At 45.8% G+C, this 25,460-nt stretch overlaps 1 protein-coding gene across 1 annotated transcript in view; it reads right to left on the reverse strand.

The window, feature by feature from the left end:
* Positions 1–8,431: 8,431 nt before the first annotated feature.
* Positions 8,432–25,460, reverse strand: part of Gorasp2 (golgi reassembly stacking protein 2) — a 30,078-nt gene continuing 13,049 nt past the window's right edge. The window contains exons 2-10 of the mRNA XM_021154529.2: positions 23,320–23,400; positions 21,765–21,968; positions 21,247–21,333; positions 20,311–20,441; positions 16,855–16,987; positions 15,792–15,915; positions 11,631–11,717; positions 10,439–10,558; positions 8,432–9,508 (exon numbers count right to left, since the gene is read on the reverse strand). Coding sequence (XP_021010188.1) covers positions 9,174–9,508; positions 10,439–10,558; positions 11,631–11,717; positions 15,792–15,915; positions 16,855–16,987; positions 20,311–20,441; positions 21,247–21,333; positions 21,765–21,968; positions 23,320–23,400 — 1,302 coding nt within the window. The 3' untranslated portion in view covers positions 8,432–9,173. The remainder of the gene's footprint in view (positions 9,509–10,438; positions 10,559–11,630; positions 11,718–15,791; positions 15,916–16,854; positions 16,988–20,310; positions 20,442–21,246; positions 21,334–21,764; positions 21,969–23,319; positions 23,401–25,460) is intronic.

A 25,460-nucleotide genomic window follows, 5' to 3' on the forward strand; every position in this document is an offset into this window, starting at 1 on the left:
TTCAATCCAGACTAGGCACGGTAATGCTTATACGAAGAATCTCCTGTCTCAAGTGTGTGTAAACAGTTCTACCATTTATTCACTGCCTTGTCAATAAATGCTGATTACCCAATGGCTGGGCAGAATAGCGAATGGAGCAGGACATTTGTCAACTAGAGGAGGAGAGATGGAGATTCAGACCAGCAGAATGGATGGAGAGAGGACTGGAGCCATGAAGAAGAGGTCTGCAGAGAGATTGGGGAAACACACTGGAATTCCGAAGAGTGAGATCAACAATAATATGCAAGTGTCATGGGGTGGGGCTGGGAGGGAGTCAGATTAGCACAGAAGCTTAGGTTTGCTTCAAACACCCACCTGTTTGGCTTACAATAGTCACGTAATTAGATGCTTGCCAGGCCAGAACCCCCTTTGCTTGCTCGCCATTTCCTATAAAAACTTGTCCTCTTGAGGGCTCGGGGTTGCTTCACCAACCTGTCCTGCCGTGTCAGGGTCAGTGGTGAGTAAGCCCAAGCTCAAGCTTAGAATACAGAGAGCCTAGTGTGATGACATCAGAGTCAGCTCCTGCTTGGTCCTTTGGGGCTCGTGAACAAGGCACAGCAGTACATCATTTAACTGCTCAGTTATTGAGGTGCAGTTTTAAATCAATCTTGGTTTCTTTGTAATGTTATTGAGGAATAACACAAGGTAAAGAAATACAGCTACCAGTTTAACTTACTGCTACATTTATATTCAAGAAATTTCACTTACAAATGGCATCCAACGTGGGGCACTATATGTAAAAGTTCTTCCCCCGCAGCCCCATGCTCCCAGAAATAAGACTCAGACTCAAAATATATTTACAAACAATTTGACCATATAGCTAGGCTCTCTTCTGACTAGAATCATAACTAAGGATAACCCGTTTACTTTAACCTACATTCTGCCACATGGCTGGTCACCCATGCTCAGGTCCCATGTGTCCATCCCTTTATATCGTCCTGCGCCTTGCTCTATTGCAGGATTCTTTCTGCCTCCTCATGCTCCACCTCCTATTTACTGCCTAAGCCATAGGCTATAGGCCATAGGCTTTTTTTAAAAAAAAAGATTTATTTATTATTATACATAAGTACACTGTAGCAGTCTTCAGACACACCAGAAGAGGGCGTCAGATCTCATTATGGGTGGTTGTAAGCCACCATGTGGTTGCTGGGATTTGAACTCAGGACCTTCAGAAGAGCAGTTAGTGCTCCTATCCACTAAGCCATCTCACCAGCCCAGCCATAGGATTTTAAATTAACAGCTGATGCATCTATACAATACACAAGTTATTCTCTCTGTATTTTGCTATTGTTATGATTCGTAATGCAGATATCTATTTTCTGACAGCCTTAAGTGACCCCTGTGAAAAGGTGGTTTGACCTCCAAAGGGGTGGAAGCCCACGGGCTGAGAAACACTGTTCTATATAATATGTGGTCACATGTCTCCTTGAAGAATGGGGGCCATTGCCTTAGTACAGGACTGATGAGAGACTAGGGAATATATTCTAATATATTCTAATCCCCACACATATGGGATATAGAATTATAAGCAGGCTGAGAAAACAGTTTCTTGGCCTTCCTCTGAGCTTTCTGCCAGAGAGAACTTGCGGTGTAAGGGAGGGATTACAACAGTAAAAAGATAGGCACATGCAAGAGCCTTTGTTTGAGACAGGGTTTCTCTATGTAGACCAGGCTGGCCTCAAACTCACAGCGATCCACCTGCCTCTGTCTGCCAAGTGCTGGGATCAAAGGTGTTCGGCACCTCACCCTACTGCAAATAGCCTTTGATTCAGCAGAAGTGGAAAGGGGAAGGATGAGATGGGGGTGTTGCCATGTCTTGCAGGATGCTAAGGAAAGTGTGCAAGCCAAGGCTGTCCCTCGGGCTCCTTGATGAGATCTGGAAATGTGGAAATCTTGGGAAACACGGGGTACAGAGAAGGAAGAGAACAGCACAGCATGTGACCCTGACCTGCTGGATTGAGGAACACCCTGCCCCCTCCATTTCTAAAGACCTATTCTTTATGTGTATGAGTGCTTGCCTACATGGCATGTAGGTGTGCCCCTAGTGTCCCCACAGAGCTCAAAAGAGCCACTAGAAAGCCTGGACTGGAGGTATACATGGTTGTGAGCCACCATGTTGGTGTTGAGAATCAAATCCCTGCCCTCTGCAAAAGTTACACGGTCCCTTAACCACTGAGCATCTCACCTAGTCCTGAGGAAGACTTTTAAATGAGGAGTGAAAGAGCTTCTTCCAGCTGGGCTCAGGTACCAGTCTGAGTGCAGGGAAATCAGAGAAGCTAAGCAATACAACTCCTCACCTCTCCATGAGACAAAAGGCTGCACAGTGCGAGGGGACTCTGTCCTTGGTGGATCACTGAGCCATTGGGTACACTTAGCACTGACTAAGGTTCCCAGGAATAATAGCAGGGATTGGAGGACATCGGGGAACAGATGGGCTGAGGAAATTAAGCATGGGGACAGCATTTGATTTCCAGTTCACCAGACCTGACTGATGCATCAGGGACCTTGGATTCGGAGCTTCAGAAGTCTTACTGAACCCCATGGTGGGGGGATGTGAACTGTAGAAGAAAGGAGACGTTCTGAAAGGCCTATGTGATTTGGGCAGCCATGTAAATGAGATCTGTAAAATATTAAATCAAAGGGAGTTGAAAGGACAAAGCAGCTTTGCTGGTATGGCTTACAGGGACTCAAACGCTGTGCTAGTGACCTTCTGGACTGAACAAGAGAAGTAAATGACAAAATAGCACAGGTAAACAACATTAAGCTTGACTTAGTGATAGTTATCTCATGAGTATGCAGTATGCATTTATCCTCTGCATGAAGTATAGTCGGGGAGAGATTGTTCCTTTAAGCAGCCAGGTGTGGCTGAGTGCAGTACAGCAAGGGCTATGATGCTAGCTGGGAGCCTGTCAAAACCTAAGGCACTGGCACTAGAGACAAACATGGCAAACAAGAGTATGGCCCTGAGCCGGGTTGAGCAGCACTGGCTGGCCCAACTGCCATCAGGAATGGACAGATGTGTAACAGTAAATTGTATTTGCCTAAGTAATTGTCTTGGAGGCTTACTGCCTCTGTCTGCCAGCCTAGACAAAGGCTTCCAGCCTCAGCCTCTGTGCAATCTTACCTAGACCTAGAACGTTTTCAGCCTCTGAGAGTCGCTGCAGAATAAACTCAGCCCTTCCTAGCTCTTTCTGAGCTCTGGCTGGCTGGTTCAACCCAGCTGTTCTGGCTCCAATTCCTTTCCCAGCTGACTGATTCAATCTGGTTTCTCTCTCTGCCTCTGAGTTTTTGTTTTACTTGGACTCCAACTAACTCTGGCGATCTGTTCTAATCTTTTGGTTCCTTCTCATTCTCTGGCTCATTCTGTCTTCACCTGTGTCTACCTTGCTCTTTCTCTCTGCAATCTGTCTCTGAACAACTGTCCTGGTAAACCTGTCCTCCTCTTTATTTCTCCCTGTTCTTGTCAGAGTTGGGCATTAGCCTATTCTGTCAAATCTTTCTCTGATTCATCACTTTGTCTGCCTCTCAATTAGATGTCACTTTCAAAAGTCCTACCCTTGCTCTCAAGGGATCTGACATGGAGTTTCCCACTTTTTTTTAATGCAGGAAGAGTCTGTCTATAAAATTAAAATTGTCTTTGGGGGTGGCTTACTGTGATTCTCTGTCTCAGTCCTGTGTCTTCCCTTGCTCTGGGCTTGGGGCTCCTACCAGTTCAGAGTTTTCCAGGTCTCCCTGGGCATCCGGATAAACTCAAACAATGGATGCTTCCTCTGGAGACTATCCTGGGCCAATTTCTCCTCTGCAACTTTCTGTCAGATGTCCTCTGTGACATTTCTGTCCAATGTCCACTGCTTTCTGCAACGTTGGTGGGCTTTGTCCTTCTCCAGGTAGGTTAGGTTCTCCTTCTAACCACGTTGGTTGGAAGATGTAAACGCATCCTTTATTAGGTGTTGTGACTGTCATCTTGGAGGTTTACTGCCTCTGACTGATAACCCAGGCCTAGTCCTGGAAGCTTCCAGCCTCTGGGCAATCTTATGTAGGCCTAGAATGTTTTCAGCCTCTGAGACTTATTGCTGAATAAACTCAGCTGTTCTGGCTCAAAACTCTTCTCCAAGATGAATAATTCCATCTGGCTTCTCTCAGCTTCTCACTGAATTGCTCTGTTTGACCTCGTTCCAACTCTGGCAATCTGTTCTAATCTCCTGGCTCCTTCTCATTCTCTGGCTCCTTCTGTCTTCACCTGTGTCTAGCTTGGTCTCTTTTTGCAACCTGTCGCAGTAAAACCGCCTCTGCCTCTCCTGCTGCCCTCTCTTCAGTAGCCTCACTTTGCTCTCTGTTCCACTGAGAGCTGGTCACATCCTATTCTGTCAAATGTTTCTCTGACTTGTCACTTTGTCTGCCTCTCGATTAGACATTGAGAGACCAGATCTTGGGTTCAGACTCCATCTTAGAGAACCTGACTTAACGGTTAAACTCCAGTTAACTAACAAGCCAGCACCTAGCACCAGTTTCCAGGTTACTCTCTCTAACAAGCCTACCCCGGCGCTTCACTTCCTAACGACCACCAATGAGGATGAAAGAACAAGTTCGTGGTTTGGCTTCCAGCACCAGCCAATTAATTATGTTAAGGTCAACAAAATTCCATAAGGACCCCCCCCCCCAATCAAATGTGTGCCAGGCTAGAAACCCCCTTGTTTGCTTACCTCTACAAATAAGTGCTTAAAGCTGGGCTACACCCTCCCATTCTGCTGCTCCAGAGACCGCGGCGGCACTCACGCTTGAGCACCGAGTCAGCTACTTGATGATCTGATCTTTTTGAGGTTCACGAGAAGGGCACAGCATCACTTTCAAACGTGGCTGTTTCCTTCTACAAATTTTTATCTCCATTGGGATTACAGGTGTATACTAAGGGTATGTCCCTATTCCAGCTAGAGGGCTTAAAGGTGTGTGTCCTAAAGCTAAGCCACACCATAACTAGCAACAGGTTTTTCCAATAAAGAACACAATCTCAGGGTTCACAGTGTGATCCCTGCATCAGAGATGTACAGCAATCCCAGGGTGGCGGCAGCACCCTAGGATCAGGAGGCCAGGTGGATCGGCACCTTATGGAAGATGACTGTGGATAATGAGGCTGGGGAGGGGCTAATGGGATAGGGCCTGGCATCCAGGCTTTCTTACCCAGCACTTCTCTTTTGATCAAACAATAGATGACCTTGCCTGCATTTCTATTCTAGTATCCCCTTAGCCATCCAAGAACAACCTAGAACAGTGTTGGCCTTCAAAGAGGTCGCTGGCTCACTGGGAGAGCACTTCTTTATATCATGGTAACCCTTTAGTGCTGTCTTAGGATTTCATTGCTGAGAAGAGACATCGTGATCATGACAACTCTCATAAAGGAAGACACTTCACTGGGGCTGGCTTACAGTTTCAGAGGCGTAGTCGGTATAACAATGGCAGGAAGCATGGCAGCATGCAGGCAGGCATGGTACCCAGAGGAGGCGAGAGTTCTACATCTTGATCTAAGGCAGCAGGACACTGTGTACCACTCTGGGAGTAGCTTGAGCATAGGAGACCTCAAAGCCCTCACTCACAGTTACACACTTCCTCCAAAAGGCCACACCTCCTAATAGTGGCACTCCCTATGGGCCAAGTATTTAAACACATGATTCTGGAATGGGGGGATCATACCTATTCAAACCACGGGTATCTTACTGGTTTGTAAAAGCTTGTGGAAATCCAGTGAAGACAGACTGAAGGGGTTTAAATAAAGGCAGGCACTCTGTATGAGTGTGAAAATAACTTCCAGGAGCCATAAAGTGCTTAGAGGAAAGTGCCAGTGCAAGGGAGGGCCCTAAGCCCTTACCACAAACCATAAGGCTGTTACCACCACTGTTGGTTGCACACCACACTAGGCAGCTAAATCCTTATTGGAAACGCTGCCGAAGGACAGAGAGAAATAAGGCTGTAACTGAGCTGGGAGCCCCCTCTCTGTGGAAGGGCTGCTGGGAGAGAGTTGTCCCTAAGAGTCCTGCTTTGTTATATATGCTGAACTGGACTACCATGCGGGCAAGTGTGCCTACTGGTGTAGCAGCTGCACGACTGCTAGGATGGTGAGACTAACTCCCTTCTCATTGGACTTAAGGTCTTCCTCAGAGGAGGAAGTCACATCAGACACTGTCAGCCAGGGCACACAAGCCTGTGGTTGAGTGCAGTGGAAGCAACTGCTACTGTTTTGTTAAACAGATGTGATGTGCACATCAAATTGCCTCTATTGGTTTTTCCATCCATAGATAACTACAATCAGTCAGCTGCTCACTGAAGGAGACTTAGTACAAGGGGTGGTGTACTCTAGACTCAACTGGTTAAACTCCTCTAACCAGAGACTTGCTGTATCACAGTGGCCTAATACTCAGTCACAGGTGAAGGAAAATAACCAAACATATATACTGCCTTCCTCAGGACTCCGGAAACACAGTGGAAATGGGACAGAGAGAACCTAGGGCTGCGGAAGGGGTGGAGGGTTCCGTGTTACATGGTGATTGCCATGCCTAGTGAAACACTTGCTCCTAAGAATCTGGAAGTAAGCAAAAGCGGTTAAGAGGGAGGAAGTTCCTGAAATCTAAAGAACCCACAGGCCCCACCGCAAGATTATAACAACAGTGAACAGTTGCTGGGGTGAGGAGACGGAGTCACCACATGTCCTGTAGGTTGGGTGAGTGTCACAGATGCATCCTGTGAGTGGCCACCCACGAGTGCTCTGGTCACCCTCACTCAATGCATTCATCTACTCACTAAGCTGGGCCAAGAATTGAAGTTGTCCTTTTAGCATGGGCAAAACCCTAAAGGGACAAAAATCAACAGGGAGGGTAAATTTGGCTGGTGAGGTGGCTCAGCGGATAAAGGACTTTGCCATTAAGTCTCATAACTGAGTTTAATCCTCAGAACACGCTTGGTCGGAAAGAACCAACTCCCATAAGCTACCCTCTGACCACCACTCCCCCGCCCCCCACAGTCACTGCCACACTTCCCTGCAAATGTCACTTCACTGTCCCTTCCCAGTGCTTTCCCCTCCAGTGTCTTGCTTTCCTCAAATACTGGCAAGTGATTCCACTGTACACGCCCGCTGACTTCCCCAGTGACTCTCTGCTAATGGGCGAGGGTGGACAAGAACCAAAGGCTCCATTTCCCAGCCCCCCTCAGTTCTCTGTGGCTGCATGGCTCGTCAGCAGATTTTGTTATGATGGTGTTGCAAACTTCTCTACGGTGATCTCAGAAGGGTAAGAACGCCTGTCTTCTGGCTAAGTGATAGTGGCTGGGTTTCCACCTGCCATCTGAGACCATGCCATGACCTTGTGGGTGGACACACATGCAGATGGAGCAGACAGGATCGCTCTATGTAGCTCTGGTTATCCTAGAACTCGTTCTGTAGACCAGGCTGGCCACAAACAGTACTCAGCCTGCCTCTGCCTCCCAAGTGCTGGAGCTAAAGGATTAAAGTGTACCAGCAGCACTGGCTGGCTGGGAACTTGTCTAGATGGGAGAAATGAACTTCAAGGATCTCTGAGATTAATCCAGCCCAATCCAACATCATTACTCCCCTGGCTTTCCTGAGCAGCAAGACTGTGTCCCCCACCTGCCACCAGGGGCTGTTACATAGCTGCACCAAGTAGAGTTCACTGAGCATCACCCTCCCCGTGGGTGTTTGGAGGCTCTCTCCCCCAGAGCCTGGGGCTTCATAGACTCTCACAGACATCTTCCTGGAAAGATGGTCTAGGGATATCCTTCTCAAATGATAGGCCACTAAGGTCAAAGACACCTCACTGGAGAAACTGCTGTTTCAGCACTGTTTTTATACAGCTTGAAAGGTTGCTTTGAGTGCCTTAAAGGCTGCTGTATTTTTCTGGAGAGAGAGAAGAAAGAGAGGGGGAGAGAGGGGAGAGAGACCAGAGGTCTATATCAGACGCCTTTCTCAACCACCTGTTTTTGCGGCATGGTCTCTCACTGAGTGTGGAACTTGCCAATTTGGCTCATGAGCTGCCAGACTGCTTCAGGGATGCCCAGTGCTGGGACTGCTGGAGATTTCTACATCACTGACTTTAGGCCTGTGTCTCTATAAATGCATCCTGGGAGAGGGGCTGGGTTTCTGGCAGAGTCAGCAATGGCCACCACTTCGGTGTGGGTATCTTTATGCTAGTACCAGGTCAACAGCCAACAAACTGCTTCCACCTTACTTCCAAAGGGGGCTGTCAGATGCTTTTCCGTCACCCAGGACACAGTCCCACTCCATGTAGCATCGCTTGGAAACTTAGAAAAGCACACCCACTACAGGCTGACCTGAGAGATGTGAGGCACACATGAAGTACACGCTCGCCACTTAGTTAGAACACAAGGAGACCGTAAAGCGACTGGAGTTTATTGCCGCGATACCGTTAAGTAGCTACAGAGCGCAGCTCCTCTCTTTCTCTTTAAATGCCATCTTACCACAGGCATCTAAAGCAACAGCAGCAGCTACAAAATGGTGTCTGAATAATTCTGAGTTCAAAACAAGATTTGTGTACAAGCAGAATAAAAAGATGTTCAATTAATAGTGTGCCATGGACCAGAACAAAACATCTGCAACTGGGAGTTTTGTGTAAACCGTAATAGAGATGTGACTCACAGAGACCAACAGTAAATTCTTGTTTCCTTTTACAGTTTAGTGAGGTGGTCTGTGTTCTTGCAAACGACTTACAAAGTACAAGAAATGTTGCATGTGGGCACTAGGCATAAAATATTTCATTTCCTTACACAAGGCATAGTAGTGGTACAGGGAACCCAGTGGGCACCCCGCCATCTCTCTTCCAAAGATGCACCTCCCAGAACGGCAGTAGATGCCTGGCAGCAAGCCACCCATGACAACTTTTTTTGGTTGTTTAAAATACAAGCACATTCTCAGATTCCCCTCCTCGGCTGTAACCCCCCGACGTGGTGGGAGGCAAGCCCTCAGCCTCTTGCGTAGTTTCCCCTTAGAATTATGTACAGGACACCTACAGATACGGTACACACTAGTATGAAATCAATGGTAGTTTGCGATTCCAGACCTGACCCCGTGGTTAACTAAACAGACCACGTCGGTTCTGAACATTGGTTCCCAGTTAAGAAGGCTCTGAAGCATCTGCATCCGTAACGGCAGACACAGGCTTCTCGATGGCCGGGGTGCAGTCGCTGACTCTGTCCTCAACAGTGGTGGGGACCTTGGAAGCAGGAGACGTCACATCCACAGTGAGGGAAGAGGCGTCTGCCTTTGCAGTAGTCATGACAGGGTCAGAAGGTGGGCCCATGGCAGGAAGGGAAGACAGCGGCTCCCCTGCGCTGGCTGCAGAAGAGCCCTCTGGAACCAAAGGGAATGACGGGAGGAAGTCGGACGGCATGGGGAGAGGTGCAATGCCGGGTAAGTTTCGGGGAGGCAAGGAGGGAAGAGGTGGCAAACCTAGGATAGAAACAGCAGAGGTCACATATTCTCCCAGCAACCAGAGCACGGCCATCAAGCTCCTCTACCTGCCCCTGATAGCCTGCAGCCAAAGGAGGGTAGCACAGCCACCTTTGCTGACCTCTAACTGGAGGCTGGGGCCAAAAGCTTTCCATTCCCAAGCTCCGTGTACTCAGCCCTGCACTCAGGTATCTGCTGATGGGACAACAGATCCTTCCAGAACCATGGAAAGCAGTGCTCCCTGGCATTCAAGGGTGCTGGCTGGATGTGAGCTAGGAGGATCCTGCGCAGGCAAGGCGCCTCTTGTCAGCTAAGACGGAGGAGATGTGGAGCAGCAGCAGGGCTGCCTCAAGGAAGCCACCCTGCACTGCCTGTGCTGCTCTTGGTGCGTTATTCTGGAGATCTTTAGAGTGGAAAGAGCAAACAAAGGGAAGGCGGATTGTATGGGGTATGTCCAGGACACCACTGGCTGGAGAAGCTGTCCTGTCCTTAGAGGCTTGCTGCATTTAAAGACAGAGGGACCAAGAATATGGGCACCAGGGAAAAGAAGCAGGGAGTGTGGTCGGTGCAGCTGGGGTCCCTTGTTCTTCAGCCCTGGCACTGAAGATGTAAAAAATGCAAACCTGTCAGACATGTGACAATGACAACCACACTGTCAAATTCAGTGCACAGTGCCACTCCACTGATCCTACGATAGCCTGCCTGGGGCCAAACCTACCAGGGTGCAGAGAAAGGGAGGGAGGCAGAAGACTGGGTCATGGACTTCTTTCTTCTTCTCCATATAAAAGATGGATACAGAAGTAGATTAGAAGTAGCTGAAATGTGTTTAGCTGAGATGCTCTTTCTGGAAAAGACTGAACTGGAGGCCTCTCTTTCCTGAATCCATGTTTTTATTAGCAATGTCTTAGGAGGGTAAGGCATGCAACATACCCGGGCTCCCGAGCTCTGGCAAACCGACCCCCGGCATGATGTGCGGAGCAGGGAGGTTGAAGTTGGAGAGGCTGGGGAGGCTGGGGAGGTTAGGCAGCCCTGCTGACAAAGGCATCAGACCTGAGCAGAGGGTGAGAAAGAACACAAGGTAAGTCGTTTCCCTGGGAAGGAGACAGATCATCACATGCTGACAAAAAGATCTCTTCAGAATTCCGACACCAGGGTTCACTGATGAGCGACAACTGAGTCTCACAGAACGTGCTCTGTCTCGTCTGAGGGATCAGGCTGTGAAAGCAGCAAATGCTACACAAGCAACACACGCTCCCATGGCCTGGACCAGAGAGACGGCGCCCACCTACACACTAACAGCTCACCATGCTGCCCCATCGTTCTGTGTGAGCACATGCGCAGTTCATCTGCACACTGACAACTGTAGCCTGTAATGGGAGGCACTGACCACGCACATACTCATTACTCAATGTGAGGAGCGGGAGTGGCAGCAGTCCCAAGAAGGCGCCAGGGACTGCAGCTAAGTCTTATAACTTGCACCTGACTTCCTCATACACCTGAATATAAGCCACAACCATCGTGAGAGCTGCGCAGGTGTACCAGGATACTGGCAAATCCATTTTGGTGGAGATATGCCCCTGCTGCCCTGATTAGCTGAAGCTGCGTGCCTGGTGAGGTGACGTGGCCTGTTGTGAGTGGATGGGAACTGAGAGTATATAGGAGTGAGAGGCCCAGGGTTCGGGGAAGATATAAACAAGAAGAAAGATGAAGACTGAATAAACTGCTGTTAGAAGGACTGGTGGTCGTGTCGTTCTTGCTGGTCGGGAGAGGACGCGACAACTCAAGTAACATCTCATGGATATCAGCTAGACAACAGGACTCAGTCTGCACTGGAGATACTGAGAATCCACACAATTTAACACGGGAGCTTCTCAATACACAAATAACTAAGGCGCCATCTTAGCCGGGCAGCCACAGAACAGCCACCAGCAAGTCCTACACACACATGCGTGGGGAGGTGAGATGTTGGGGAGCCTCAGGCTAAGTGGCACCTGTTTCCTGGCCTGCTAAGGAGAGTACCCCTGTTCTGTCAAAAAGCTCTGCAGTGATAACGGACAGTTAAAAGACAAAGAGTTTCAGGAGCAAACACCATTATCAAACAAGTCTTTAGCCTGCTGCTTACTTGGTAATGTGGTAGCTGGGTTCATTGGTGGCACAGAAGCAAGGGACTGGTTTACTTGTGGCGGCAACAATGGTACAGTTGGTACGCCTAAAATAAAGCACATTAAATCATTTTAAACCAATTCTACCGCCAGATATGAAGAGATCACATACAGGAGGATGCTGTTCGGGCTTCACTATGGCCAGGCCTAACTCTTGGCTGTATCATTACTATGTATAACCTTTCAGAGCTAACTCACCAATGCATGTATGGCCCTGACAGACACCTTAGCCTCAGCCTGGTGAGGGAAGAAAACTGTGTAGCCTTCCCTGGATAGACTCCCTGGGCAAGAAATCTGTCACTGCCCTAAGATGGGTCAGATCAAGAGCAGGCTCGTGCAAACACGCAAGCATGGGCTGCTGGAGCCCCCTCTGCCCTGGAACAGTGAAAGGCAGCCTGAGAAAAAGGGTGGTGACAGGGCTGTCTCAGCAGACAAACAACACCTGGATTCCCAGAGGTGCAGAGAAGGACTAGGCTTCCTTTAGCCTTAGCTTCTACATACCCAGTGCAGCCCCACCTGTACCAAGAGAGGCTGTGGAAATACTCTCCACAAACAAGGACCCTCAGGATGCCATCTGATGAAGACCCATCTACTGGCACTAACCTATTCAAGTGGGAGGTTTTTCTGTCACAATAGGAATACATGTTGGACACCCTTAACTGAAAATCCAAAATCTGAGTTAATAGCAAATATAAAGCTTTTTAGAGAGCCAATGTGATTCTGCAAGTGGAAAATTCCATACCTCACATAAGGGGTGGAAGTCAAAACAAAGGCACACTGAAAACCCGGTGCACATTGATCGTCAAGCTACGTGCATGTGTTTCAAACAAATGAACTGGTGCTTGGACTTGGGCTCCAGCTGCAGGGTGTCTCCTCACATCTGCTGCTCACATTTGTGTTCCAGGGAGAGGTGCTCAAGCCCCGTGCTGAGCCAGGCTTGGGCCAGACAGGGATATGTTTTAGCAACAGGAGCGAACCGCTCTTCACAGGGTGAGCCAACCTTAGGCAGCTGCCTTATTTACTAGTGTTCAAAGTGCTTTCCTGAGGAAACTGGGGACATTCAAAAGAGGGCAGAGGGGGAGGGAGGAGAGAAGGAAGGAAAGAAAAGAAAGAGATGAACAAAGAAGAGAAAGCCTCGCCACGGCAATGCCCAGAGTTCTAGGACCTCAGGCTGCCAGACTCCAGTACAGGAGACTCCTCCCTTTTCTGGACCACACAGTTACCAGTGTGTGTTTGTTAAGTAGTAACAGACAATAGCATTGTTATAACTATTTTATATTTCTATCTTAAATCTTGCCTTTAAGAAATGAAGACAGGTTGGAGGGACGGCTCAGCACTGGCTGCTCCTCCAGAGGGCTTGGTTCCCAGAGCCCACATGGGGCTCACAATAGTCTGTAACTCAAGTTCCAGGGCATCAGACGCCCTCTCTGACTTCCAAGGGCAGCAGGAGCATGTGTGGCGCACGAACACACATGAAGGCAAAACACTCATACACATTAAAAAACAATCTAAAAACAATTTACAAAAAGAAAATAAAAATAGCCTGGATTTGCTTAAATCCTAATAAAACCCTTCACATGGTATTTCTTCCCTTTTAAAGGGTAAATCTCATTTTTTGTACCAAAAACTAACTTGTCACAAGATTTTCCCTGCCCAATTACATTAGTACAGAGGAGGTCTGTGATTGGACAGGGAAAAGGGAGGCGGAGCTAAGAGCTGAAGAGACAGGGAGCATCCCAGGGTAGGGGGAGACGGAAGATGGCCACGGGCATGAACCCCGTGTGGTGTTTACCAGCCACAAGTAGTTGTGGTATCGTAAGGTTATATTAATTGGGATAAAGCTTTTATCATTATCAATTGGCTCTGAATTATTGTACTGGCATCTTGTAAGTTGTGATGTTATTGATACATAAATCTGATTGGTTAATTAAGCTGTAAGAGTCTTACTGGGTATTGTGATATGCAACCGCGAGGTTGGCAGTTCCATTTAGTTACTGGAATGTGGGATCGCCCACTACATGGGTTTATGGCTGAGGAAGAAGTAGCAGAGCCTGAGACAAGCGAATGAGAGCTGGGAACGCAGCAAGAGGGCTGCCTCCAGGAGCGTCCAGCCCCGCAGAGAGCTGGCAGGCTCCTTTTTAAATATCTCCCGCAACACTAACCGACCGAATCTAAGCCAGGGATTGTAGCCTAGAGCCACGAATGGCCTTTACTCAGCCTGAAGTTCCTAGCAGTTTTTGGAGAAGAAGTTTTTATCAGATTTTTAAAAAATTATTATATTTACTTTATGTGTGTGAGTGTTTTGCCTGGATATATAATCTGTGTACTATAGGTGCATAGTATCCTCAGATACCAGAAAATAATGTTGCACCCCTTGGGACAGGAGTTACAGACAGTTGTGAGCTGCCATGTGGGTGCTGGGGATCAAACCCAGGACCTCTGCAAAAGCAGCCAGTGCCCTAACTGCTGAGCCACATCCCCCCAGGACCCCTGCTGTCAGATTATTAAGGGAGTGGGATGGTTGGTGGGTTCAGGCATTCCAGCTAGAGGGTACCCACTGTCTGCTTCATAGTGTTCTAGGCACCGAGGCCCTTGTCAGTGGGAAGAAAGAAATTCAACCTTTCAGAGGAGAGAGAGGGAAGAAGTGAAACACAGCGAACAGTAACAACCTTGGCTTCTAAGTGGTGACACACTTCTGCAGAGAAATCACACGAGGCAGTGGGAGAGGGCAGAGAGTGTGTGCTGTGTACGAAATTCACACTGATTAACATCACTCAATATTCTAAAACATCTACAAAACCAACACACTTTCCTTTGTCCACAATTACTATGTGGAGTTCTCTGAGAACGAGAAGTCGGGATGGAAAACATTTCTAACAGGAAGCTGCTTCTGACATGTCATGGTATTGACACTTTCATGTCTGAAATTCATGTTCTACACTGAAAATGTTAGTACTGCCTTTTTAAATGGACTCAACAGTGAAAACATTCAGTCCTTGTCAGTCTTTTCTGAGTAAGCATTGTTTCATTCCTGTTTGTCTCTTCAGTATCCAGAAGCCATTTCGTCAGCTCCAGGGACCTCGGTGCCTGTGCATCTAACACAGTACAGGTTTAACTGTAATGTGACAAGAGAGGAGTCAGAATGAGCGGTCAATTTTCTCCAAGAGTCATTCTCAGTACATCAGAATGGCTTGGCAGATTGGCCTGCTGCCTTGTGAAGCAGCCCGACCTCTCTGAGAAGTGGCAGGGTTTAAACCAGATGACCAACTCCAGACATCGTGCCCATCAGTGCTTCTTGATGCACTGATGCATCTGACCCCGAACAGAGTTGGGGATAAGCAAATTCTGAATACGAACAGCTAAATGAGTCAAAAACAAAAAACCAGCCGACTAACCAACCAACCAACCAACCAAAAAACAAACACCCCCTCCCATATTTCCTAAGTAAACAATGTTAGAATTCGGCTAGTGCTTCTGACTGCAATATGGACACTATATAATCAACTCCAGACATTATAAAGAGGAGAAACCGGGAAAAAAGAACCGTGTTGGGACTGAGTGACTCCATATGCATGTGGGTAAACACGCCACAGAAATGTGGCCTCATACAGACTCAGAGACTTGCTCACAAGGGTACGGGCTGCCTTACTTAGAAAGCCAAACAGAAACTGCCTAAATATCTCTCAGTTGATAAATGGGTAAAAAAATGTTACGCAGTCATACCATAAAACATTATTATTAAAAGGAATGAACTGCTAATGTATACAACAATATCAAAGATCCTTGAAAACATTGAGCTAAGAACACAAAACAGTCACAAGACGACACAGTCTATGAAATGTCCACAGTGGGTGGTAAGGTTAGTAGCTGCTTCAGCCTGGCAGACTATGGAGACCAGGGGGTGGCTAGAATGAGTAGGGGGTTCTCTGGGGTTTGGGGGCAATGAAGTTAGTTGTAGAACTCTGTGAATAACTAAAAACCATTTGAAGTGGGTGAGTCGGATGGCATGGGAATTCTCTCTCTCTCCATATAGCTGTTAAAGACAACATTAAACCAAAACAAAAGACCTGCACGGGGTAGAGTGTGGGTAAAGCCCTCTAGGTGAGCACGGCTCTACATACCTGTACTGAGAACATTGCTGACAGCCGGTGGCGCCGAGCTAATGGAGAGTCCAGACAGACTCTGCTCAACTCCTGTAGTTCCTGGTGGTGACAAAGATGGGGGACTGACTGAAGACAGCTGAACCTAGCAAAAAAAGGGGGTGGGTGGAAAATTACTTATGAATTAGTTGAGAAACCATGAAATGATTCATTTCTCCAATCTCAAGGCTCTGACCTCCTCAATGTATCACTTCTCTCTCACTGACAATGCCTCCACCTTTCAGGAATCTGCTCTCTAGACTCTAGAGTCCCTATATTCAGTGTCACTTCTAATTCCCTATGACTCTCTGCGTTCTCTTATCATATTCTGTCCTTTCCCTGGCTGCCATGTGACACTACGGTCTTCACATACTGACCTCTCTAGGTAGTTGCCACCACTTACTGGGTGGAAGAGGGTGGAACTACCTGGGCTCTGGCCCCAGGCCTTGCAGGCACTGAGAGTAAGGAAAGGAGCAATTTCTCAGAAGCTGCACTTCCTCTGGAAGTGGGGAAGGCTGGATTAAGACAATATGGCTGGGGTCTGGAGAGAAAACAGCAGCCAGCACTACAGAAGACCTGAGTTTGCTTCCCTGCACCCAGACTGGGCAGTTCACAACTGCCCATAACTAACTTCAAGGGCTCCAATTCCCTTTTCTGGCCTCCTTGGGGACACTCATCCATATGCGCACACACACACACTCCACCACCAAAACCTAGCCCCACCTTTACATCTTTTCTGGTGTGTGGTTTTTATGTGGCTAAGTAGACACGAGAAGTAAGCACCTGGGATGCCTTCCTAAGAACTGTTAAAAACCCTGCAAGCCACACAACCCTGTGACCATTTTCAGCACCTTCTACTGGTCTAAACTGCCCTCTGTACTATGATCTCAAATCTGAACACCTAGTCCTCTGTTTGCTAAAGGCCAGCCGGCACACACCTCCCTCCAGATGTACAGGAACCTCAAATTCAATATGATGCTTATTGCACAACTCAGCACTGAATGTTTCAACTAGAGCCACCTACATAGGTTTCCACACATCTTACCTCCGTAAACCCATCCTTAAGAGGAGTAATGGGGGTGCCGGTCATTTGTCCTGGAAGGGAAATCTTCTTTCCTTCTTCAAAGGGGCGTGTAGGTATTCGGTGCAAATAACCATAGCCAATGCCACATCCAAGGCTAAAAAACACAATTTTTCTTATTGTTATAAAACACGACTTCCTTTCTTTGAGGTTTTAAAACATATAAGCCCATGTATTTCCTCCCACTCCTTTGGGTTTTCTTGAGACATGGTCTCATGTAGTCTGGATTCCTGATCCTCATGTCTTCATCTGCATTTCATTCTTTTAAATAATGCCATCTTCCCAGAGGTCTCTGGGCTCCACCCTACATATAACGCTGTAAGTCCACTCTGGGCACTTCTCTTAGTTCTTGTGTTTTCTTCAAACATTTATCACCATTCAGCACATGGCATGTTTACTTTTACTATCTGTTCCCTAATAAAACATTAAGGCTGCATCAATCACACCCTGCCTGCCCACTGAAGATCTCTACACACATCTATATGATGATATCATTTGATGAGTACAGCATAAACCAGATTTATATATTTGATGACAATTTCTTCTTTTTTTCCCTGCACTATCAGGAGAGGCACCTTTCTAACAGATGTGAGCACACTGCTTCTTTCCAGGCTGTTGTCTCACTTCTTTCTCTTCCTCTGGGGAATTCTTGCTGCCCTCTGAGTGCAGTGCTTTACTCTGCCAATCCAACAAAGCAACTCATGGCTAAAGTCAGCTGATCAGCTTCTGCCCAGAGCTGAAAATCTTGGAAGTAACATGAAAACTAAAAAATAGGCTCTTTCTTTTATCAGTGGAATGCTTTTTTCTGCACCTGGGTCTTTAGCTGTCTCTAGGGACAAGAACGAATCCAATATGAATGTGGTGACAGCACTTTTCTGCACTTTGGGGTCAATGAATGCTTACTTATCTTACAGCTTATATAAGTTGAGTCTTATAGCTGAAAGTAAGCCAAATCTGGACCACTGCATTTACGGTCGTTGACAAGGTAAGGTTCCAATCTGCCTCCACCACAATCTCATCTTTCCCCGGCACCTGGCACTTTCAGAGCCACTATGCACGGATTCCTCCATCTCTCTCCTTTGCCAAGGCACACATAGTATCTCTGTTGGCCCCACTACTACCAAAAGCTGGTGGAGTGGGCAGTATCCAACTTCAGTTCTTCCTTATCCAAATCTGATTTTCACAGTGATACTTTGTATTTCAAAATTACACTTCCATTTTCTCTTATCAAAGCTACACTTTCTCTCAAAATTAATGGAAGAAAGATAAAGTCATCTATATTGATGAATGATCGCCTTTTGGCATAATCACATTTTAAAGCAAGGAGTTTTGTTATGGTTGTTTGTTTTGTTTTATTTTTTTTTTTTTGCTGGGGGATAGTGTTTGATGGGAACAACAGGGTTTTGCTATGTAGCCCAGGTTGATCTTAAACTTGGAATCCATCCTGCTATATCAACTTTCTCAGCACTGGGGTAGGCACCACCCTACTGGCTTACGAGGTGCCTGCTATTCAAAATAACTAGGTAATGACAGAGAAAGAGCTTGAAGCAATAGCAAAATCTGCTGCAAATTCAAGAGAGGCTTGAAATGACGAGCGGCTGAGTAACACCTGGTCAGCTCCTGAGGAATGAAGGACAAGAGGCTGAGATCCTGAGTGCACAGGCAGGGCACACTTAGAAAACGGCCAAAAAAGAACTGTCTAAAGAGATGCCCATAAATGGTATTAAACCATATAAAAGCAGAAAGTCTTCAAAGGAAAGGAATGATAGGTAGATGTTTACAGCAGAAGGGCTCTGATGTACAGTATACAGTCAATGTCATTAAACATGAAAGAACAAGGGGCTGGAGAGGTGGCTCAGTCAGAGCACTGACTGCTCTTCCAGAGGTCCTGAGTTCAATTCCCAGCAACCACACGGTGGCTCACAACCATCTGCAATGGGATCTGATGCCCCCCTCACAACCATTTGCAATGGGATCTGATGCCCCCCTCTTGTGTGGCTGAAGACAGCTACAGTGTACTCATATAAAATAAATAAATAACTCTTTTTAAAAAAAAAAAAGAAAAGAAAAGAAAAAAGAAACCCTGAAAGAACAAGTGATGTCTCTGCTGCAGGGACTCACTGTATAAAGCGATTTCGTTTCTGTGACCCATGCTCCATCTCACTGCAGTCTGTGGCACTAACCTGACTTGTCTATTCTCCCACAGTGTGCACAGTCTCAGTGAGGTTCTGTCCAGATCAGGGTGGCCTGTGCTGTGGCTGTGGGGATTGATGCAGAAGACCCAGTCCATCCCTTGGTCTGGGTCTCTGTCCTGTGTCAGAGCAGAGGAAACTAGCGGAACACTGAGCACACATATTCACTTTCTTGTTATGACTCGATGATGTCTCAAGCTCCTGCCACTGTGACTTCCTCACAGTGATGGACTGCAACCTGAACTTGTGAGCTAAAGTAACAGCTGTCTCCCCACAAGCCGCTCTCTGCCAGGGTATTGTATCACAGCCAGAGAAAGAAAACGAAAACAAAAACACACTGGGAGAGGGCCTTTCTGTGTTGTGAATCAAAAATGTGCCCCCAAATGTAGTACACAGACGCTTCTTTGCAAATTAAGTTTATGAGGCAGTCCTTCTAAAGGGGATTATTTTTGAGTGTCTTACGTAGTTCAAGATGCTCTTGCACTTGCTACCCTTCTGCTTCTACTTCCTGAATGCTGTGATTAGAGGTCTGTATGTGTATAATGTCTGGTTTTATGCAGTGCTGGGAATCAAAGCCAGGGGCTCTGTGCTCACCAGGCACACAATCTACCCCTGAGGTGGATCAATTAGGAATGCCTTAAGAAGTCCTTACTTCTGAGTGCAACAAGCTGGACAGGAGACAATGGTAACATGATCAAGGGCTGCCACAGGCAGCCCAGAGGCTCGAAAGACACTCTATCTTACTTTCCTTGACTTGCAACGACTCAGAATTCTGGTGGTTAAACACATTTCACTCCAGAACCTTAGGTAGTAAATACAAATACTGTGAGGCTATGAGTCCATATGGAGTCCTTCCTTGCTCTATGAAGCAAGGAAACCATACATTGGAGCAGGGGTGAGAATAGGTGTGAAGTTTAATTCTGCATAGGCTTTTCTTAATTATGATTTACAATCGACAATTTCTCAAATCAGTAAGGCAGTTAGCTCTTAGGCCAAGAAGAGCAGAGCAAAGCAAAACAAATGGGCTATAAAATAGGTGCTATTTTCCCTAGGCATGCACCTTTAAAAAATGTATTGTTAATTTCAATATTCTACATCAGTTTTTTTCTTAAATCAAGATGTCATTTAAAAACAAAAGCATTCTTTTATAACGTAGTAAGATAAGAGTTGTAACACATCTCTGACTGCTAAGACTGAGCAGTCATAGTTTCGCTGTGAAGGATCATACCTGCCTTCTCCGCCCCACGCAGAGTTTGGTGTGATGATCACTTCTCTGCAGTTGTCCGTGTCTGTGTTGTACACGTAGAGCTTCAGGGGCTTTGCTTCGTGGGTCTCAATAAGGCTGAACAGGTCTTCAGACTGCACATCATAAAGAAAACCCTTAAGGTCCTGTACGTGAGAACACTGGGGCTCCAAGCTGGCTCCCTTCAGAATCAACCGAGAAGCTTCTGAAAAGAACTCAGCCTCGGCGGGCGTGGTGGCGCAGGCCTTTAATCCCAGCACTTGGGAGGCAGAGGCAGGAGGATTTCTGAGTTCGAGGGCAGCCTGGCCTACAGAGTGAGTTCCAGGACAGCCAGGGCTACACAGAGAAAAACCAAGGGAAAAAAAAAATAGAATTCAGCCTCAAGGCCCTACCTTAGCATGAAAGTTACTACTTAGTACCAACTGACCAAGCAGAGAGTCTAATCCAATGTCCATATTAATTCAAGCTCGTTCACTAGACGCCAGCCTCTGGCCAGCTCCAGAGCTTCGTGTGTTCACTGTGAGCTCTGCTCCAGAGCCTGGCTACTCAGGCGCCTTGTTTTCCTCTATTTTGATTTTGTAACACAGCTAACAGCTGAGGAAAGGACCTGAGCACCACAGCTGAGCTAAGGGAGACTGCAGCGATGGATGACGGACAAGTGCAACCAATGAGAAATGAGCCTTGCTAGACTAGGTACTCTAGAGCTGTCTCTGCATCACACAAAGCAGCTGAGCAAGGATCACACGGTTTCCTCACAGCCATCCGTAGGCAGACAACTTCAGCCGTTCCCGTTAACATCCTTGGACAGAAGGGATCCTGCAAATATCCTGAACTTAAACAGCGGAGAGGCGATGTGACTCTGATTCCTACCAAACCCAGTAACTACCTACACAGTTCCTTACCAGGCAGTGCTTTAATTACCTCATTCATGACGGTATCAGCTCCAATGATGTAATCACTGTGAGGTCTCAGTCCTGCCAGTGCTGCTGGGGAATTGGATTCCACTTCCTAGGACGACAGACACACCCCAACTCAACCACAGAAAGCAACTCTCCGCGTGTTAAGAGTGACAGCTCGGAACTATAGTGTCTGAAGAACCCCCCAATATCCCATACTAGAAATGTCAGATTTAAGGAACTATCTCGAGAATATATGTATTTTAAATTTCCAACCACAAAAACTATATAATATCTGATACTTAAAATATTTCTATGGTTATCTGCACTATCAGCTCTTTGGCTTTTCTTCCCTGAATTAAAAACTAATCCGTACCTAAACAGCAATGGATGCTGATCTTTCAGAAATGAAAAAAACATAGTATCTCCATAATAGAATACAATCCTTAATCTCTCTAGCCTTCCCAATCTGGAGATGACAGTGCCCTCCTGCTTTCTACACTACGCTTACACCCCCAGGAGCAGTTCATGGTCAGTACCTACCAGCACATGCCAAACGTTTTCGTTGGCCCCGTCAAAGCTGCAGAAACGAATGCTAACCCCCAACAAGCCCTGGCCGCCCCACAAGTTGCTCGGTGTGACCGAGGCCTCCCGCAGCTCCAGGGTTTTGCTGCTGTAGATGAGCATTTTTACAGGCTTCTCAACGTTGGCTTTCAGCAGATCCTTCAGAGTGTCATTGTCTTTATTCTAAAAACAGAGAAATCATAGTCTTTAATAATTAAAAATAATGCTAATTATTAGTTTAAGTATCTCATAAAATAATTTAATAATCAGTACAAATACACACTCATCAGGCTAAAGTTGTATTGACATTCAAATATTTCTCCAAGTAAAAGGATGTTTGGAAATTAAGAACTCTCAATATTATCTGATCAGACTGCTTTTTTAATATCTAACCATAGAATACCAAGCCAACACTGGGGTGATCAAGCAACAAAATATCCTGTAAGAAGTTGCATCTAAATCTAACAAAGTTACAATGACTTTGCTTTTAAAATCTAAATTATGTGTTGACCTTAAAGTCTAATTTTGGACCTTTCTAATATATGTTCTGTTGTTTATTAGGGCTAAAAGGGAAAGGGGGAAATAATGTTAATGTACTGTGTAACCAAAGGCCGTTATGTCAGAGACAAGACAAAGTATGAGCACAAACTTAATAAGACCATTATAAAACAAAGCCAGCCAAACAGATACTGTTTTAAGAATTCCCTTTGTGGAAATTACATAATTTCTTTTTTAACAGATTACATCAGTAGGAAACTGAAGACAGTTTAGAAAAAGCAGCTTTTAAAGAATAATTCTTTCTTTCTTTGAGAACAACTTTTTTTGTTGTTCCAATAAATTTATGTATCATGGGACTCGGATCCATGAAAACTGACAGGGAAGCCCCATTTTCCTAGTTCATTTGTCAACAGTCTAAAAAAAAAAAAATCAAACTTTAATATATGAAGTTCAAATCTGAAGAGATTCTACTTCTCTAAGATGATGTGAGACTTTAATGTTTATTAGCATTATCCTCTTAAGAATTTAAATATGCTGGACACAGGGTGCACACTTTTGATTCCAGGATTCAGGACACAGAGGCAAGTCAATCTGAGTTTCAGGCCAGCCTGGTCTACAGAGCAAGTTCTGGGCTATATAGTGAGACCCTGCCTGAAGAAACAAAACAAAATTTAAATATATTATGTGTATACCTGATTGTGTGTGTGTGTGTGTGTGTGTGTGTATGTGAGGGGGGGGTGAGGGAGGTACGGGGGCACACAAGAGCTGGCACTCATGTTCTGTAGTACATATCTGGAGGTAGGAAGAAATTCTTGAGTCAATTTTCTCACTCTCTTTCCATGTGTTTCAGAGATTGAATTCAGGTCCTGAGACTTCTGTGGCAAGGGCCTTTACCAAATGAGAAATCTTAGTAGCTCCCAACATAATTATTTCTAAATGGTAGTCGATATACACCTTACCTAGAAAATTTTAAAAATTCCACTTTGAAGAAGTTCTAAAAAGTTCTATGTACAACATTATAAAAGGTTGAACTTACTAATCTTGAACCGTTAATAGAAACAATAAAATCAAAGAAAGGCTCCAGTCCAGCTCTGTGTCCTGGGGAGTTTTCCTGTACCTGTAAAAGAAATATTTGAAATTGAAAATGAAATCAGAGGTGGGGGCAGAGGGTGCAGAATGGGAGGTCCCCTCCCCCAAATCAGCAGACATCCGGTGCTGAGACACATGCCAGCGTTTATTTCTCAGGTACCACTCAGCTCAACACCAACAAAGGAGCAATGCCAGGGCAGCCTGCTAACCTGGCAGAGGAGAAGCAAGGAGCACAGAGCGGGTGCACAGACCTCTAATCACAAGCCTAAGCGATCTGGGGCTAGCAGAGAGAGGAAGCTCTGAAGGGGAAGAGGTAAAGAGGATTAACATTGTCTACCAAACTTTCTCCATTCATAGGAACACTAACGCCAGTGAGAGAAATGTAACCTACAAACCCCAAGTGGATACAATTAATTTTCCATTGGCTTTTCCAAAAGACTTTTGCTTGTAACCTTTGTCATTATTGTTTTGGACAGGACCTTCCTCTGTAGACCAGGCTGGCCTCATTCTCAGGGACCTACCTGTGCTGGGACAAAGGAGTCTGCCATCATACCTGGCCCGATAAGGAATTTGTATTTTGCTTGAGGTTATTTACACTATCAAAACTACCCTAAAAATGAGGCTTGCACTAATTTTTAGTAGTCCAGGCTGGAACTGTCAGCCATCTAAGTCTCTCTGAGTTCTGGAGTTACAGGGATGAGCCACCACATCCCGCTTTAGACCACACGGCTCTAAGGGCAATTCTGAGGCTATGCAGAGTGCAGCTCATACATATTTATATGCATATGAAACTAGATATTCCTTGAAGAACATTCAAAATTGTACTGTACTTTTTGGGTCAATGTCTCTTTCCTTTTTTGTGTTTTGAGACAGCTCTTTTTTTTGCTATAGCCCTGGATGTCCTGAAACTTGCTCTGTATATCAGGCTGGCCTAGAACTCAGAGATCAAATTGCCTCTGCTTCCTAAGTGCTGGGATTAAAGGCCTGTGTCTCCAGCACCCAGCCTTTGTTCGTTTGTTTAAATTTACTTTAGTATCATTAGCCATAAACAACAAAACTAGGTATTTTTATTTTGCTCAGTAAGTAATGCTTCATTACAAAGATGAAAAGTTTCAGTGTTTACTGCATTTAAATTTTTTTTTCTGCTTTATTATGTTTCCTTGTAAATTTTGGATTAAATCTGAGGAAGCTCTAGAGGGACATAAAGAGGGAAATGGAGAGTGGGCTTCCTAAGATGTCAGCTTCTTGTTCACTAAAGCCACTGAGAGGAGAAGGCGGGAAGGCAGGAGGGCAAGTATCTAAGCAGGGCTAACAAGGGAAGGGAGGACCTGGAGGCACCGTACACCGCCTGACCAGAGTCGATAGTGGCCTTGCAGTCTAGGCCCCTGAAGAGAGTTGTTTGCAAAATGTTATTTTCACTTTCGCCATGGATGGGTCTTCCATCTTTCCTAGATATCCAATTCTTTGTCCATTTCAGTGATTCCCCACTATAAACTCTTTTTTATAAATAATTTAAATATCAAAGGAAACAATTATCTAAAGATAATAGTTATAATAAAAAAGTATCAAAGGGTCTCATTAATTAGTTATTTCTTTATAGGATTTTTTTTGAGGGATGTGGGTGGTATAGTGGTGCACACCTTTGGTCCTAGCTCTGAGGAGGCAGAGGTAGGCAGATCTGTAGGAGTTTGAGCCTAGCCTGGTCTACATATCAAGTTCTAGGCCAGCTGGACCTACTAGTGAGAGTGTCTCAAAAAATAAAATACAATTTAATTTTTACTTACATTTACATGTGTATGTCTGTGTATGGCATGCATACATAAATGTAGGTGTCTGCAGAAGCCAGAAGAGAGTATTAGATCCTTGAAGCTAGAGTTACAGGGTTGTTGTGAGCTGCCCAGTGTGGGTGCTGAAAATTGAACTCAGTCCTCTGTGAGAACAGAATATGGTCTTAACCATTGAGGCATCTCTCCAGCCCCAAGGGTGTTCTATTACAAAAGCAATCAGAATACATTCTTCAATTTTCTTATGGTTAGTTTTCTTAAATGGAAGTCTTTCCATTGTACGTATTATCAAAACAGCTAAAAG

The sequence above is a fragment of the Mus caroli genome, unplaced genomic scaffold (assembly GCF_978045245.1).
Source record: "Mus caroli unplaced genomic scaffold, Mus_caroli_1 scaffold_2, whole genome shotgun sequence".
NCBI lineage: Eukaryota > Metazoa > Chordata > Mammalia > Rodentia > Muridae > Mus > Mus caroli.